Source organism: Hemicordylus capensis, chromosome 1 (assembly GCF_027244095.1).
Source record: "Hemicordylus capensis ecotype Gifberg chromosome 1, rHemCap1.1.pri, whole genome shotgun sequence".
Taxonomy (NCBI): domain Eukaryota; kingdom Metazoa; phylum Chordata; class Lepidosauria; order Squamata; family Cordylidae; genus Hemicordylus; species Hemicordylus capensis.
In genome coordinates this window covers 198,229,798-198,245,905 of record NC_069657.1, presented here as the reverse complement: position 1 = coordinate 198,245,905, position 16,108 = coordinate 198,229,798, and the positions used below count along the sequence as shown (strand labels likewise).

The 16,108-nt window shown below is 41.6% G+C and overlaps 1 protein-coding gene across 22 annotated transcripts in view; it reads left to right on the top strand.

The window, feature by feature from the left end:
- The window catches only part of LOC128332356 (dynein axonemal heavy chain 11-like), a 353,782-nt gene that overhangs the window by 275,950 nt on the left and 61,724 nt on the right, over nt 1-16,108 (top strand). For all 22 annotated transcript variants that reach the window (XM_053266643.1, XM_053266647.1, XM_053266645.1 and 19 more), the window contains one exon: nt 7,322-7,423. In XM_053266643.1, the coding sequence (XP_053122618.1) occupies nt 7,322-7,423 (102 nt within the window). The remainder of the gene's footprint in view (nt 1-7,321; nt 7,424-16,108) is intronic.

The window sequence follows — 16,108 nt, the reverse complement described above, 5'->3', positions numbered from 1 at the left end:
GGCAGACTTTACCTTACCTCTCTCACTAACTAAGAGTTTATTCAGAAACAACGCAGTTTTCTTCCCTTCCTTTTCCTTTCTGACTCCACCCTGCACTCTCTACAGGATCCCCACTGGGACAAACTTCTAAACAAGAAAACATAAAAGATCCTGGATAGAATACAATACCTGGTTGTTCCTGTTGGAAGTTAAAGGACTTTGCGCTGTCTCTTGTCTCAGACAGTGGGGGACAGACTAGTGAGTCAGAGGGCTAGATAGAGGGTCAAGACATTGGTCATCCCTTTTCTACTGCTCCGACACTATCCCTTTGGATATGTAGATTGCTAATCTCAGGGACTAACTTCCTTCCAGCCACTTCCTCCTTCCTCTCTCTCTTCCCTACCTGTCCTCCTACCTTGCAACATGGCAAGCTCCTCTCCCTGCACCATGTGTGCAGGGAAGATGCAGAATCCATCTGCATCCAGCTAGATAGATAGATTAGAGATCCTAACTCCTCACTTTCCTATCTAGAATGGAGTTCCTTAATAAATGCCTTATATATTGATTTGAAACTATGAATTGGCTCCAAGTTACTTTACTCTCAGCATACACGCATGCCTAAGTAAATTCCGCTGTGTTGTGCCTCTGTGCACTCTGCTATAATGAAAAAGGGATTCTCTTACCACAGAGAATTCCAACAGTTCCAACAGAATGTTTCAGGGGATTTTTGTTCCATTCCAAGCTCAGAACGGAATGCAAACCACATTCCGTGCACATCCCTATTCCCTAGAATTCACATGCCCAAGTTGGTTTTGTGTTTGAAATGTGGAGCAAGGGACTCATGTTGTGTCCCAGTTAGTTTATGAGTGGTCAAGAAGATGTGGGAATCCATTGGGACTTACCTAGTCTTTTTCTTTTTCTTTTTTGGCAAGTGCACTCTGGCCCAGATCTCTGAGTTTGTGGTGAATAATCAAGAAGATGTATGGATCTTTTGCGGGGTTATATAGTCTCCCCCCTGCCCGCCAATGCACTCTGGCCCAGACCTGTGGGTTTGTGGTGAAATGTATATATATGGAGAGGATTCTTCTTTTGCAGGGTGTGTGTGTGCATAAGCTCATTAGGTGCAGGGTCCAAAACTACCTAGCTGCACTTCTAGTGCTGCCCCTGAGAAATGGCCCACAATCTCCCATCTGAAGTGATGCTTTTTATCCTGCTTCATGGGAGGATCAGGGAGGATTAATCCATGATTAATATAGACTTGGATGGCATTTAAGGTACAGAAAAGATTATTCTTAGATAGAAAGAATCCTAAAGATAGAGAGAGATGATTCATCTTTAGTGAAGAACTTTAAATATCCCCTTGCTATAAGAAACTTCACCCACACAAAGGTTTCATATTAGGTCAGCCAAAGCTTACACCTGGGCTGATGTAACCATGTTGGAAAAAGAATAAAGCTAGTATTTAACTGGCATACTTAAATCATCCTGTAGCTATGGTTGCTTCCTTCCTAGCTATTTACTCTGGATTGTCCACTCTTATTTAAAGACCCTGTGTTCAATCAGTTTGCACAGAGAGTCTGCGCAACATGGAAAACAAATTGTACTACTTCTGTGTTCCCCGCACCCTTCCTTTTTCCATTTCTTTTGCCAGCTTATTTGTTGAACTTTGGTGGCGGGAATGGCTTAGCCATGCAATCTCAGCAGCTGTAGAATACCTTAGTGCTACTATTCCGTCTTTTTGTGAAGGAGTTTACTTTGCTAGTTACAGGGATGTGGAGAAACCATCTGAGGAAATTCTTCACCATGCCCTGGTGCTGCCCTCTATCTCCTCACTACCATCCTCAGTGCCTGCAGGAGGCAGCTGGGAGTGTGCCTCCTGCCTGGACTTCCTGTCACTGCTGTACTACTAAGTCAGCAGCTGCTCTCTCCCTGGCTCTACTTCTCTCCAGCACCATGTTGGAGGGAAGGTGGGAGGGAGAGGGGTGGGGGAGATGGAGAGTGGCCGGGACCATCTCTCTCTCTCTCTCTCTCTCTCTCTCTCTCTCATCTCCCCTTCTCTCTAGCACAGTGCTGGAGGGATGGGGAGACAACAAGTTTTCTTCTCTTAATGATGTTAATTAGCTCTTTCCCTTTTGCCATTCTTCTCAAAACGTCCTCGTTGGTAATTCTATCTACCCATGATATTCTTAATATACGTTGATATATCCAGAGCTTTATAAGTGTCCAAGCTTCCATTCCATAAAGCAAGACTGAACAGATGTAACACCTCACCAAGCAAATTTTCAGTTCTATACTGAAATCCCTTTTACAGAGCAGATGTTTCATTTGTACAAAAGTTGCTCTTGCCATTTCAATCCTGGTGTTTATTTCTTGTCGGTCATTATGTTCATTTAACCTCTTCCCCTTGAGCATAGAGAAAAAATGGTGTCCCTTCTCCTTCCCCTCATGCAGAAACCCTCGGCAGACCTGATGCTCCTATCTTAGATCCTGAGGTCCATGATAGTTTGTCTAGAATGTACCTCTTGGGCCAGATGGCACTCTCATCCATTGCAGTAGTTCCTCCTGCCTTTCCAAGATCTAATGATGGCACGCACTCACAAACAAGTTCCTTTACCCCTGAAGATTTGGCTTTCTTTTCAGTAGTGGCTCTCTCCGGCAATCACCAGGGAGTTATTCAGACATGGCTTCATGCTGCGGGTTATCAGAAGGGTGAATCTGCTTCACAGCAGATTCGGAGCTTTTTAATTCATGGCCTTAAATGGACCATTTGCTTTTTCTCAGCATTTTTTCGGCTCCTCTCCGCATCTTTCTCTGTGTGCATTCCCACAGCTTGCGCCGGGTTTTTTCTCCCACCAATCACATCCCAGAGGAGGAGGCGTGAGATGCCTCCCTTCAGTATTTTTGTTTGTTTGTTTGTTTGTTTGTTTGTTTGTTTAGACAGCCAGCTGGATTTCCACAAAACTGACTAGCCAAAACAACAGAACGCTTAACCTGATCCTGTTGAATCTGACCCAAATTTTTGCTGATTTTTAAAAAATGATCTTGCCTTTGTGACTGCCCTCATCACCTCATGTCCCCCCACCCCACCCCAGACCATTTAAGAGGCAGGGTAGTTTAAAGTGGAAATCATTGCTTTCTCTCTGTCATGAAAAAAAAAAATGCAGCCTCAGTCAGCTCAGACACAAAGGGCTCAGGTTACATTGGAAGCTGTAGTCTCCATTGTTAAGCTTCCAACAACATCTGCATATGTAAAGCCTAGGTTCCTATGGTGACCAGGCTTCAATAAGATGAAGCCGAACTTGAAAGCATAGGAAGGCCTACATTTTGCATGTGCTTGCGTTTAACTCAGGGATTTCTCCCTCCCGCTCCCCTTCTGGACTCCCTCCACAGAATGTCACCAATCTGCCACAAACCCACCCACCCCCAAGCACTTGCAATTGCAGGTCATTCAAAGAGCAGACCAGACCAAGTGTCCCCTTCCTGACACTTGGTGTTCTGGAAATCCACCCAGCAAACATTTTTTAGAAAGAAAGAGAGAGAGAGAGAGAGAGAGAGAGAGAGAGTGAGTGTGTGTGTTGGGGGGAGAACCAAATTATCGGCAGTGGCCCCTTCACACATCACAGATAAGGGTCGGGGTTTACCAGAACCCTGGAGTTATTTTTAAAAAGCCACTGAAATTAGAGGATTTTTTTTTTTTACACTGAACATAATTTGGGCTAAGCCAGAATGCGCAGCCATAATGCGGGGGGAAACAGAATTGTGTCTGAACTGGTCCCTGATAGCTCGCAGCGACTTTGAGGTAAGTCCAGCTGATATGTGGACTCACAGCCTCCATTTCAGAGGCTCCAGGAGGCATTCCCCTATCAGATCCAGTCCAGATCATCATCACCACAGACACCAGTCTGGCAGGATAAGGTGCACATTGCACCAACCAATTCACACAGGGACATTGGTCACCCAACAAAAGCTTTGGGCAGTCCACCTAGCCCTCTTTCAATTCCTACCTCTCATCAATGGACATCATGTCCTAATATGCACAAGCATGCTGGATACACAACCCTTTCTCAAGGATGGCCTCCATACACTGTGAAAAAGAACCCTTTCCAGCAAGACCAATATTTTTTTCCAGGATTGTTAGAGGAAGGCATGCCAATTTGTACTGTAGTTATTCCTTATTTGTATCAACAGATTGATATGTGCATGCTAACATATTGAATTTTTATTTTATTAATATTATTTGCATCTGAATTTGTATAGTGGCATTGTGGAGAATTTGTTGCCACCATGCTGTATAAAAGTGACCTTATACATGCAAAAATATACTCTAAGCTATGCTCCTTCTGGTCTCCTGTGCACATTATTTCTCCACTCAGAATGAGTTAAAATGGATGCTGACTTCTGTGGGATTTGGTTCAAGCCCCAAAGAAGGAGTGTATGACTATCTCACTGCTGTCATTTCAGTAGGAGTCAATGTGTGTTTTGCACGGAACCAAACATACACCCTTCCTATTCAAAAATTGTCATCACTGTTTAATTAAAAGGTCCATAAACCACACTGTGTTTCATATGGATCTAAACATAATTCTAAATACAACATGGTTAAAAACAATGACATAAATTTATTTCTGTATGTACTAACCTAAACAGGGTTGTAATGTTTATATCAGGTTCAATTTCTTTGATATATGCATAAAAGAGGATTTGCTATTGGGTGTGGTATAGTGTTTATGATTAAATGCTTTATTCCTACTCATATGTCAATCTATTAGTGAGCTGTTAATTCAAATGCTACTATGATATATTTTATCGCCATTAGCACATTTATCACAGGTAGATGTGCAACTTAGACAAAGGTGTATGTTCTCATTAATGCTGAGCAGCCTATTCATCTTACTAGAATGTAATTAATGTAAGTTGCAATACTTAATTTTTCACTGTTTGCCATGATGCATATTTAGCATTTCTTCTATCCTTTATCAATCTGCTTTCCTATTGTGTGGACACCTCCAAAAGATATATGTAAGTATTTGACTTAAATTGATACTTTTTAATGTGTTTGCTTTTTTAATTTTATTTTTAAGTTGGCAATTTATTTTCCCTATTTTGTAGCCTGTACCAATGGTATGCACTTCAGGGCGGTCCATATATGTTATACATACATTTTCCCTCTGAGTAATTACATGTTACTGTCAATCTCTCTTGAATCCCTAAGACAAATGTAAAAGACATCAGCTACAAGACAATCTTGTAGAAGATTTTAATGTTTCATATTGCACCATTTCTACCTTATTATAGGTTGAATGAGCCCTGGTGGTCTGTGTTAGATGTGTAGTGTTTAGTAACAAGATCTGCCAAATAATGCAGGGATCCTATATTACATGAACCAACTGCTGTGGTTGGTACCATTTGTGGGGTGAATGTTCATGGTAATTTTCAACAAGGTCTACATGGTTAGAGATGGTAAATAGGTGATAGCATTGCAATACATCCAGCTTTCAATGTATTATCAGGCTTTCATTGTCCTGACCATTGGGCCCATAGCAACCCAATTTGCAATGGTGTTTTAAAAGCTTTTAAACGCTTTTAAAAACACATTCACTATTATAAGATTTTATTGATGTTGTCAGAGGAATAGAAATGAAAATTAGCAGGAATGTCCTTCAAAGATTACACTATGGAGAGAGAAACAATTTATTCATTGTTACCCTAACCCTGACTCTATCCCTACACTAACACTTTGCACGGTGAAAAAATGACTGCAATTTTACCCAAATGGTGTGTGGATAGGGATAAAGAAGAAATGATAACCCACAGAAAGCTGTAAGTGCAATAATGCTATCACCTATTTTCCATCCCTAGGGCATGGAAAGTCACTATGCCAAAAACCACTACGAGACTTTGCCAAAAATCACTCTGAGACTTTGTCCCCTGAGATAGTACCAAATTCTGAGGGCCTGGCTCATGGACTACAACAAGAAAAAGTGTATTGATCAAAACATATGAGAGAGCGCGGGCGGGGGGGGGGGGGGTAACATGCAATCATAAAGCCTCTCCACTAATCTAACTCTGCTTCCTCCCATTCTCTAATACAACAAATCTCAGTGCCTGCCCAAACCCTGGGTAAATGAATCAGTGTTGTGATGTGATTAACTCACACCTCATTCTCTCTCTCTCTCTCTCTCTCTCTCTCACACTTCCGAGGTATAAAGCTCTCTTAAAGCTATATTGCCACCCAATGGCTCAGTGGGGAAATGCTTGACTATTAAGCAAGAGGTTGCCGGTTCAAATCCCCGCTGCATCTATATAGGGCAGCAGTGATATAGGAAGATGCTGAAAGGCATCATCTCATACTGTGTGGGAGATGGCAATGGTAAACCCCTCCTGTATTCTACCAAAGAAAACCACATGGCTCTGTGGGCACCAGGAGTTGACACTGACTCAACGGCACACTTTACCTTTACCTAAAGCTATATCACTACAGAGTGCTCCCTTTATAATTGGGCCACTGCAAAGTGACTCAAGGTAACAGGGTTGTCTTCCTCTTTCAGCCAGCAAGCATGTGTAGAGCCTATAGAGCAACTTCTGCTAGTCCAAGCCACTAGAACAGGCGTTCTCAACCTTGGGTCCTCAGCTGTTGTTGGACTTCCCAGCCACAGTGGCCTTCAGCTGGAGATGATGGGACCTGTGGCTGGGGATGATGGCAGTTGTAGTCCAATAACATCTGGGGACCCAAGGTTGAGAACACCTACACCAGAAGTTTCTGTGCAGGTTAGGGTGGCTACATCTGCACCAGGAGCTTTTGCAGACAGTAGGCTTTACTGCGGGTTTACTGCCAGTTCAAATTTGTCAAAAAAAACCCCAAAATGATGCAAAAAGAGGATTTTTTAAAACCCCAGAAATACTGTAAATCGGGCTAGGCTCTAACGCACAATGAAAAACCCGAATCGTGTGTGAAGTGCTCCCCAGTATCTCGAATGGTCTTCGGCACGAATCTGGCCAATGTGTAAATGTACACCCTCCATTCCAAGCTGAAAACCCCATCTGGAAATGCTCCTGGGGCCAGCTTCTCCTCCTCAGTCATTACTTGAAAGAAGCCAATAGAGTCAGCTATCAACTACTGATATCAACTGTCATCCATTATCCAATGTAGAGATCAGATCTGGCAAATATTATAGTGTTCAGAGAACATCTGGAGAATCTTTGACATCAAAATTGGCAAAGGAGAATGCTGGGGAGTAACATTTGCTTCAGCTCTAGTTTCTGTCCTCTGTAACCTTTATTCTTTTTATATAAAAATTGTCCGATGAACATAGTGCAAAAGCTCTCCTGTTCTGTATTGTAGGTATATTGTGAAGTGGACCTCAAACGTCAGTCCCTGGCTCAAGCCAACACAGATTTGCTCATTGCAGCAGAAAAACTTGAAAGTATCCGGAAGAAACTTGATGTAAGTCTTATTCTGCCTAATTGTATTGGTCTTTTCCTACCTGCCAAATATCAAATATGGCAAATTCCTTATATGCCAGTTGACAAATTCCATTTGAAAATTAGAGCATTTGCATTGAGATAATATGAGCTTCTTTTCTGATAGATAGATACGTTTATTTCGGTCATTGACCAGTAAATAAAAATGATTACAGCACATCCAAACGCATTTTACAAATAATATAACAAAACTTAGCCATTCCAAAGGTGATCTCAACATTGGCATTAGTTAAAAGAAAGTTAAGATAATAATCATTGGTACAACCAGGGAAATTTTCCAAGAAAGGAGAAATTAATCTTTGGCGTATATCTCTATAAAAATCACAATATAATATAACGTGAGAAGTAGTCTCAATAGCTCCAGAGCCACATGGACAAAACCTCAAGGAAAGTGGTATGCCTTTGAATCTACCCTCTAAGACCACCGTGGGGAGTGCATTAACCCACGCTAGTGTGAGAGCGCTTCTAAATTTAGGGTCAAGAACCTCGCCAAGGTAATTTGCTGGTCTGCAGTTGATAAATTGATTCCCTGTATAGATACCATTTCTAATGCCCACCTCTTCCTCTTGAAGTTCCATATCCAGAATGCATTGTTTTACCACCTTCTTCGCCTTATCCAATCCTAAACTGATAAGTCCCTCTGGAGAAAGCCCATAATGGGATAATTTATTAGACACCAAAGACTTCCATTTAGATTTAAAACTATCCGCCATAATTTAGGAGGCTAAACCCACTTGTGCAAAGGCCAGTTTTAGCTAAAACATAAGAATGCAGCGCCAGTAGCACGTCTCTAGCCTAATAAGCCCAACCTCTCATCTGATTAAAGCATTGGACACACAGCACAGGACTTGCAATATACTTCTGATAAATTTAGATTGTATGGTTTCTAATGGAGCAAAGTTATTAATAGGTCCTAACTGATGCAGGTATAAATAGGGCCCCACGTGTGAAATGATATGATTTAATTGTATTTGTAACAAGTTGGGCAGACTGCCTGATAGAATTGAGGTGGGCATTCCTGGAACCAGCTGAGTGAAAGATTACACCCAGATATTTGAAGGCGTTAACCTGATCAATTTTGTGGCCATGCACAGCCCAGTTATTTAGCCTAGGATGTTTCCTGTTTTCCACTTTGCTTGGTGCGCTAGTCTGAACAATAGTACCAAACATCGTTGGTACTATTACTATCGTATTACTTTCTCTTGTGAGCTATGGGCTTAAGCAGAGACTAAGGCTATTACACGACTGTGAAGCAGGGAGGGTGGGCGAGAGGAAGGCTGCACAAAACTTACCTTCCCCCCAGACGATCCTTCCACATTGGCAGGGAGCGCTAATCGTACTCCCACACGATCCACGCTGCTTGGAGCAGTGCAGATTTCCGGAGTCTGGGACAATCCGTCCCAGCCTCTGGATATCGCACAATGCACTGTGCGATGAGCTCACTGCACTGAGGTATCCTCCCTCTGCCGGGCACTCTTGCCGCCAGGCTCAGTGTCTGCTTGGGCTGTGTGCAAGCATACACATGACCCTGGCGCCAGGGTTAAGGGTGCACTTGCTAAAGGCTGGGGTTAAAAGTCAGGCTTAGCATGAGGGCAGCACCAGGATCATTGATACAGTTTTCTGACATAAAAGGTCAAGTTTCCATTTAGCTTCCAACTACTCTTCAGGGAAGGAGGATGCATTGTGGCTGTCACAGCTTAGGTTTTCAGTACTAAAAATTATCTATCATAAAAGGCAAAGGAATTGCTCCCTCTTAATAGGAAAGATCACACCTGTAGATTCACTTGACAGGAAATACATATAACTGCTGATGTGTGCCGTAATATGAATATTAAATCCCTTTCATTGTTTTCCATTATTGGTTGCAAAGTGCTCTATTTAAATTAACAAGAAAAAAATATATTTGCATACTGGTTCTGTCTGGTGGGGATTAAAGATACAAATCTCAGCATACTTACTGGGAAGTAAAATCTCATTGAACTCAGTGGCCAGCAACCGGAGCAGTGTAACGTGGGTGGTGCCAGTCCACCCATGCTGTTGCAGAGAGTCAAGTGACGTGTTTCTGACCTACTTAGCACCTCTGGAATGCCGTCACGCTACTCAAAGGCTCTTTATGCTCTTGCATAAAATCATATTTGCAATATCCATGACGATAAAAGGGCAAGATTGCTGGCTCTCCATTATGAGCCCACAGCAGGACAAATGTATTGGCACCACCCATGTTACACGGTACTGGATGTCAGCCAGTGGAACATACTTTCAAACAAACATGCAAAGAAATGTAGCAAACTAATGCTGGCTGACATCCAGACTAACACTGTGCCATTGTGCGAGGGGGAACTGGGTGATTTTTGCCAATTTCCCCTTCTCTCTGAAACCCACTGTACCTTCCAAAAATATGTCATTGAGGGTTGAATATTTCCAGAGGTATATTTTTTGGGGGAGGCAAGGTAGGATTATGAAGGAAGGGGACATTGTTGAAAATTGCCACTCCCCGCTTGCTTAGCAGTGCAGTGTTAGTCTAGATGTCAGCCCCTGTGGCATCAGTGCAGTGCTGGTCTAGATATCATCCACTGTGACCAGCCAATATTTGTACAGGAGCTTGACTTTATTTCAGCAAGATGAGTCTCCAGCTCATACTTTCAAAAACTAAATCCTTTTTGCATTATAGTACAATCCACCTGTTATTTGACATTTTGTTTGGTGAATTGCTAAAGCCATGCTGTTACAGAAAGGCAAACCTGAGCTCGAACCTATTTTAGCTGATCAGGAATAACGAAGTACAAAGTTGCCGTTAACCTTTGTGACTTTGTCAAAGTTACAAAGCTAGTTATAAAAACAAGTTATAAAATCCACCAGTGGGTGAACATTTCATTCTATTTATGATTTGACCATTTAAGTTCAAACAAGAATTTGAAATAACACTAGGGAACCAGGAACATTTGAACTCAAAATGTTCAGGGACTTTTTTTTTTAATTCCAAAAGATGGTTTCTCAATAGAGATATTGATTTTCTAGCATTTGTCCAATAACCCACAGAAATGGCCCTGGTCATTCAACTGTAATGCTAGTGTTAATTCAAGGACATTTTACTCACACACGTCTTCCTGTTGTTTTTCAGTTTGATCATTTGTGAGAGTTGAAGTGTGTGTGTGTGAGAGAGAGGGGGGAGGGGGGAGATGGATGTGATTGACAAACCTAGCTATCTTCTTTGCTAACATTAATTTTTATCTAAGATTCGTTCACTCAAATATTTGTATGCAGTTTTCTTAGAACACTTTCAGACATCACAGTCACCCAAAGACTTGAGAGCAATATTGTGCCAAGTGTGCTCACAGCAAGCACAAGACAAGAAAGATGGATGCATCCAATCACTCAGAACCATCACTTTGTAAAATGATCACTCATATCTGTTCACCAATGCATTTTCATCGTGCTACAGGTATTACTATCATCTGTGTAGTTCCCTTCCCCTGCACCTTCTAGCGATGATGGACCCTCAGCAATAGCCAGCGAAGAGTAAGAACTGCTGGCTGCCACTGCAGAACGACTGAGAAGGAAGGGAAGTCCTATATGTACCAAAAACCACTCGGAGGTGGCAGAGGCAGTGGGTACATCATTCAGCACTGTGTACCTCATTCAGACTGACTGATTAGCCACTCCAATTTGGTTGTGGGCTGCTGACATCAGCAAGGACAGCTAGCCAATCAAAAATTAGCATGGTGCTAACAGGAACACCCCTGCTTCCATGGCTGCTTTCTGAGGGTTTCTGGAAAGGACAGGAATTCTCCCTCTCCCATCAATAAGTCCACAGCAGTGGACAGCAAATCCCACTACCAAACCACTTCATTGGCTTAGTATTGCAAACTCTTATTTCGTTGCAATTTGTGATTGTTTAGCAAAGCACCAAAAGGAAGCTGCCCACTCCAGTTACCAAGTAGTGCAGAGTCTTATTCTTGCAGTTAGTCAAGAACAAGCATGGAGATTATATTGCATCGCTTCTTGGTCTTTTATTTATATTATTATTATTATTTATTAATTCAATTTCTATACTGCCCAATAATAAATAAATAAGATAAGGCTAAGATCTTTGGCTATGATCAAGTGTAGATTGTAGTGCAGTATAAAGTAAATAAGAGTTATTAAGTTAAGTACATTTGAGATAGGAAAGACCTATCCTAACTATGAGCTACATAGTGAATAGGAGGGTGGGGGGAGAGATGCTCCCATCTGCTCTGCAAGGAGAAAGCAAGTAGAACTGATTCACTATAGCAAATACCTGGGGAGTCAAGGCAGGGGTCATAGAGTAGAGGCAAAGCAGGGACAGGTAAGGGGACCCTCACTAACTACCTCTACTCATTAGGATAGTTGGTGCGAAAGGGCAATGCACTGGAACTCCATCTCCAACATATTTGGCCTTCTGTGGCCATTTCTTGTCCGGACAGCCAAGAACAAGTACTGTTGTTCCCCTATAAGAAAGGGGATGACATGGCAAATGCAGCAAGCACTGGCAGCTTGTGGTGCTGCACTACAAGAAGTATTCCATCATGCACCACTTGCAGAAGAGTTTGTGGAACAGCACAAATAGATGTTCTCCTTTCACTCACTGTTCTATGAATCGCAGCCTGTGCATTAAGATGCTGTTTTGATGTTAAAGTAACAAGAGCAAGCCCATAGAAAAATGACAGTACAGGATGGTCTGCTCCACAGTTAACAGCCTAAGTGTTAACAAATGATGACACATTACTTCCTAAGGTCCAAACAAACTACTGGAGGAACAGGCTGTCAATCGAACTTATGGTGAACTGCCCTGCACAAGGGCAGATAGGCAAAATCAGAACTTTGTATTTTTATATATAAACTGGCTGTTCATCCCTGAATCTAGATCATTTATGAATAAAAGGAAGAGCACCTGCACAACGTAGATTCTCAGAGGTGGAATCTTTGCCTACTTCTCATCAGTTGTGAAAGTTATCCTATTTCATTCACATTTTTCATGTTTTCAAACTGTTTTGTAATCTTTGGGAAGATCTACTTGCAATGCTGGTACAATGTTTCAGAAACATTAATCTGCCACCATGTTGTGACATCAAATAAGACCATAATAAGAATATTTTGAGTAGAAAAGGAAGAATCACACAACATTACAGAGACTTGAAATATATTTTGAAGATCATGTATTAATGTCAAAACTGTCACAATGTTTAGATGCCAAAAAAAGAGCTGGATGCATATGATCTTAAGGAGTGAATCTTAGATGGTTAGAAACATGAATTCTTTGGTAATTTTGAGAAACAGAAGTACTTCAAAAAAAGTGTATGTTAGATTGGAACATAGCTATCTCTTTTATTTACAACCCACCCTATTCACAGAGGACTTGTGGGTGTGTAAGGGAATAATTGTATACAAACAAAATAGTGGCATTCAAATTCTCTTTCCCCCATCTGCTCTAGTTCGGCTACTTGCTATTTATTTCTTGTATTCTCTTGACTTTTTCCTAAACAACAAAAGGCAGTACACCCAGAGGTCCAAGGCTATCCAGGCATTGACCAATCCCCAGTCCTGCTTAGCTCTAGCAAGACTCACTGCATCATTTGCCTTCAGACTATGCCCTGGGTGCCACCTTTGCAACTGCTTAGTGCAGCTCCTTTTTGCCACATCTCTGTGCAGTTTTGCTGGGCCAGAGTTCAAAGACAACAACAAGAAGAAAAAGAAGAAACAGTTTTTAAGCAGTTTGTCTACTGCACAGACAAACACCACTCCACCCAGCAAGGAAAAGTTGACAAGCCTATGTATTTCTAAGCACAGTGCTCATTGCTGTGCCCAGTAAAGACACGAGGCATAAGAGGAGGAAAGGACCACAACTTTATTGATCAACAGTCAATTAAACCACAAAAGGATTCCCACTACAATGCAGAAACCACAGGTGTGAGTGCATATGTACATGGCATTGGGTAATACACAGAGAACAGCATCATGGCCCTCTGGTGGAATGCTCCTCTTTGCTGACCAAATGGTCAAGACATCTGCAGAAGGCATCACCTCCCACAAGTTGTGCAGCCTTTAAGGTTGGTGAGCCATAATATTATGCTTGAAGCACAACATGTGCCTAGGATACAAAATGGAATTGAAATATCATGATTGCATTTCTCAGAGTGTTTTTGGCAGCTAGCTCCAAGCATGGAACAGGATCCTGACAGGATGTCGCCTAGAGGCACATAGGGCGAGCTAGACATTATTAGCAGCAAGTACCAGGGCCACTTACAATAAAAAAGTGCCGGGCTTTCTATGCTTTTAGGGTGCTTGTAGGACTGGAAATTGCTTGACCAGTTCTGCCATTACATCTCATGCAGTGGATCACGAATCAGCTATCTCCAAATACCTTCAGCTTCATTAGAGATTGATTTTTAGGAGGAATAGACTAAGGGTTATATATTAGTTACACCTGTATGTTTCCCCCTCTCTGACTGATGTGAACATGTAGAATTTAAACATAAGAAGAGTCCTAATGGATCAGATCAAAGGCCCATCAAGTGTCACATTCTGTTTCCTACGATGGCCAACCCAGATAGGTCTGATCAGAAATAAGAGAAGCTTCTTTTCTCCAGTCCAATATCTCCTTCAGTCAAGATGGACTCAGTAACATTCAGTTTTACACTGTGTTCTTAGTCCTCTGGATGTTTGCCTATATTTGAATCCCGGCTCCCAATAGGGTGACTGATCTTCCAAGCAGATGTAACTAATACAATACATTGTACTGTGGATTATTGATTCTAACATGTTTTGTGTTAGTCCTGTCTCCTAAAGGAATGCAAGAATTGTTGATGTTTTTAATTATATAAATAGCTGTTTGTGTTCTTCACTGGAAGAAAGCTGCCCTCTGATGGGGTTTTTGATGGATAATTATTTATTGGAAAATCCTGACAAAACAGTTTACAGCAACCCCCCATTTCACATGAGGGACCCTGGCGGTTTTCACAGAGGCTTTTCTTTTTCCTCCTCTGACAAATCAGAACTGTGCTGAAATGTGATGGTTTTCATCTCTTCTCTGTTCAGGAAGGGTGGGCACAGAGCATTTCCCCTCTTATTGCTAGGTTGATTGTTATATTGTAACATTGCATGTTCCTACCTTGGTGCTTGGCTAGCGAGCAGGAGAAGTCCCAGGTAGATTTAAAGAAAGCAAAAATGACCAGCAGGCAGCCGTAACACAAGGGATTCCTATCAGAGTGGCTCAGAATCCTGCAGCACAACACAAACAGATCTTTTGCATAATGACTAGGGGTGGGGGGGAACCTGTTAATAATGGTTATCTTTCAGTAACATAGCAACAGCCAAATCCTTGAAAAGAGGAAGTTTTCATTTATACAGCATTTCATTTAAACATTGAAATTTGGTATAATGTAGAGTATGAAACAAGTTTTGAAAGGAAGCTAATGATTAAGAAGAAATGCAGTGGGCATTTAATAAGTGGAAGGAACTGCAAGATAATTAACTGGCATGCATAAAGATTCATGCTTTATACCAAAATTTTAATTTTGCACATAAATGTGCCTGATGTAGGCAGCATTTAATCACCTAGCTGACAGGAGTAACTACTTTCATTTAACCTTGACTGAAGATCATGAATTCTAACAGGTTTAATTGGATACATCATTTAACAGAATGAACAGAGCAAATTTTTCTCAATTCATAGGTTCTGATTGACATGCACCAGCAATAAGGCGTTGCACAATTAAAGCTGATCTGTATTCCTGGCCTGGGCACCAATTGCCATAGTGATGTGACACTGTTTGATCACTGTGGCACTGAAACTATACTGAATTTCCCCTTGTTTTGAAAAGGGCAATGCTTTAAAAGAGAGAGAGAGAGGTTTTGGCACTCTAAAAAAAATTAATCACATTGATATGCACAAACTGTAAGGGAAGGGACATGTCTTATTGGTAATTCAGGAAAAAGAAAAATGTTGTAATAACTTAATCTCTCCTTTTTTGTACATTATTTAGATAGTAACAATGTAAAGAATCTACAAGAACGTATTATTTCTGTGGACAAGAATATCACTAATTATTTGCTTGTAAACTTAGGTGAACAAATTTTAATTTACACATTTCAAGTCAGTTATAAAAAACAGATTGTCTCAGCAGTCTCCATCTCTTGACCCTGGACAACTCCATGTTGGGCCAGCTAGGAAAATGAGCCACAGTTGTGGCTGGTGGGATGGCAAGGGTTGGAACTATCTTCTGGCTGGATCTGGTTTACCAAGTGTTAACACTCATAATCTATGCTCAAATGACAGGGGGCTAGAGAGGCATGCCCCCTAGCCTTGTAATGACCTTTTTGCTACTGATTTCAGAAAGCTATAGGGGGTATGATTTAGCTAAAATTGAATCGGGAGTGGGATTGTGGATTTCGTTAAGAGCCCCCTACTTTCCCTTTCATAATTACAGAATGAGTGTGCCAGGAGTCAGGGGTTCAATAGAACAAAGTCCAAATGTTTGGTGTAGAGGCACATGGCACTGTGGGGCAGTCACACATGTGTTTCCTTCATATCCGTAGTATTAGGACAGCCACATGTGTGCTTTCCTTCTATCAGCTCCTTGGGTCATTGCAAACAAATGCACCTCGGGTGCGTGGTTTGCCAAACTCA